The sequence below is a fragment of the Penaeus japonicus genome, unplaced genomic scaffold, assembly GCF_977035675.1.
Source record: "Penaeus japonicus unplaced genomic scaffold, GWHDUDI00000001_assembly GWHDUDI00000018, whole genome shotgun sequence".
Lineage (NCBI taxonomy): Eukaryota > Metazoa > Arthropoda > Malacostraca > Decapoda > Penaeidae > Penaeus > Penaeus japonicus.
Genome location: NW_028234420.1, coordinates 29,741,965 through 29,744,464, shown reverse-complemented (window position 1 = coordinate 29,744,464; position 2,500 = coordinate 29,741,965). Strand labels below are relative to the sequence as shown.

At 34.2% G+C, this 2,500-nt stretch overlaps 1 protein-coding gene across 1 annotated transcript in view; it reads right to left on the bottom strand.

Moving 5' to 3' along the window:
• Window positions 1-2,500, bottom strand: part of LOC122259233 (DNA-binding protein D-ETS-6) — a 39,722-nt gene that overhangs the window by 27,861 nt on the left and 9,361 nt on the right. Inside the window, exon 3 of the mRNA XM_086546411.1 lies at window positions 1,946-2,140. Within this exon, the coding sequence (XP_086402537.1) occupies window positions 1,946-2,140 (195 nt within the window). The remainder of the gene's footprint in view (window positions 1-1,945; window positions 2,141-2,500) is intronic.

Here is a 2,500-nt window from a genome sequence, read left to right as displayed (position 1 = left end):
CACCTTCCATTCCTTCCGCTTTTTACTTCTTTTTCTTCTTCTCTTATCTTCTTCATCTTCCTCCTGCGTGTACCTATCTTCTTCTTTCCTTCCTCCATACTTTTATGTTTCTTCTTTCTCCCTCGTCTTTCTCGCCTTTTTCTCTTCTTCTGTTTCTCTCTCCTTTCTCGTCTTTCTCTCTTTATCTCCCCTCTTTCTCTTCTCTTTCTCTCCCCTCTTCCCTTTCCTCTTACTCGCCTTTCTGTCTTTCTCTTCTTTGGTTTCTCGTGCCTAAATTCTTCTTCTTCCTTCTACTTTCTTCTAATCTCAATTGTTTTGTTTTTTTCCTGTTTATTCATTTTTCTCTCTTTCTGTCTATCCGTTTCTTTCTGTTACTCTCTCTCTCTCTCTCTCTCTCTCTCTCTCTCTCTCTCTCTCTCTCTCTCTCTCTCTCTCTCTCTTCATTATTATTATCATCACCATCATTATTCACCATTACAATGATCATTATCATCATTGTTTTCATCCTCGTTATCATTCTTATTATCATCATTAACAATATTGTTATTAATGATAATCATGCTGATAATAATGATCAGAATCATCATTACTATCATCGTGTCATTAACATATTCACCATTGTTATTTTTGTTATTATTGCACAGCATCATCAATACAACATTAAGGCATTTCCCATTTTCTATCTAATGTCCCCTCCAAATCACAAAGAAAACGGAACAAAGAAAACGAAGAGATCCATGAATAGCGAAGTAAACGTCTTGAGACAGCGGGTTTAGTTGCAAAATTATTTACATTCTTGTAGGTCGGATATTGTTATTGTGGATGATCTTTTTCATTATATTTTATTATTTTAGTTTATGGTTAATTGGTATGTAGATATATGCATTGATTACAAATATGTGTGGATGAATGAATTAATAAATGATATATGAGTAGATGGAATTGCATAAATTAAATGAACAAGGTTTAGTGAATTGATTTATAATTCGTAGATTTTTTTTTTTTGTCAGTCTATGATTGTAAAACTTGTTTTATCATATACTAAATAAGTGAAAGATTTCCAGAACACTAATAAAGAGAAAATAAACGACAAAATCGAGAAATTCCTATCTCGTAGAAAACGGACTTGAACTCACGTTTTCTTCATTCCTTGAAAATAGAAAATGGGTCTTGCTTAATCCTGCTTAATACACAAGCTTTGAGGTGAGACTTCAGAATTCTTTCTTGAAATAGAAATGTTGAAAATAGCGACTGGTTCAGCGGAATTAAATCTCTGCAGGTATAAGTTGCGGTCCCTCTCAGATTCGCTCTTGCAAGAAATCAATCTTGAAAATGCTGGCAGTGGTAATCTCGCGAGAAAAATTAATGGAAGTTTTGATGTCGGAATTGTGGATTGAAGTTTCTCTTCTCTTTCTCTTATCTATACATTCGGAGTCACGCACGCACATACACACGTAGGTGTATGTGTGTATATATACATACATATATATATATATATATATATATATATATATATATATATATATATATATATATATATATATATATATATGTGTGTGTGTGTGTGTGTGTGTGTGTGTGTGTGTGTGTGCGTGTAGTGTGTGTGGTGTGTGTGTGTGTGTCTATATATATATATATATATATATATATATATATATATATATATATATATATATATATATGCATAAAGTAAAACAAAACTGAATGATTGGACAATATTCTTGCAAAGCACTTTTAATTACTGAACGTCAGTACCTTTGCTTTGTGATTTCATTCCTTCGCATTCAGGCTTCAAAATACAGCTATTAGTATCAGCATGAAAACTGAAATAACAACTTCTTGAACCATTAATTATAAAGAAAGAGACCTCCACTCAAAATGAATAAATAGATCTATAAATTAATAAACAGATACATAAAGAAATAGATGAATGTGCAGTCCTCACCATCATCATCATCGTCGTCATCTTCCTCCTCGCTCTCGTCCTCCTCAAGCGTGGTGTTGCCGTCGCGGTCGTGCGTGGGCAGGTGGGCGCCGAATCTCTCAAGGCAGATGTCCAAATGCTGCGCCATCAACCGGCCTACCCGCTTGCCAACGGCGCGCTGCAGGGCTCGGCGACTCATAACAGAAAGATCGCAGCCTGAAGGAAGGGGAGAAAGGGAAAGTGCGGGTTGGTGGTATGGTTGGCGATTATATGTATATATATTTTTAAATAGGTATGGTTGATTTCAAATAATATTTTTGTCGATATGCGTATCATTTCTAAATCCGGCGTGACTAATATCAATCTATATATTTAGTATACAGATATATTCACCCAAATATTAGAGTAGTAAAAACAATTCACTCATATGCATATCCTATAAATAATATTCATGCAATCATGCTCAAATAAACAACAATATCGTAAGTTTCGTTTCCCGAAAAACATCACACAATCTACCAACCCATAACATATCCAAACACACTTATAAAAAAAAAGACAAACAAGACCATTGCA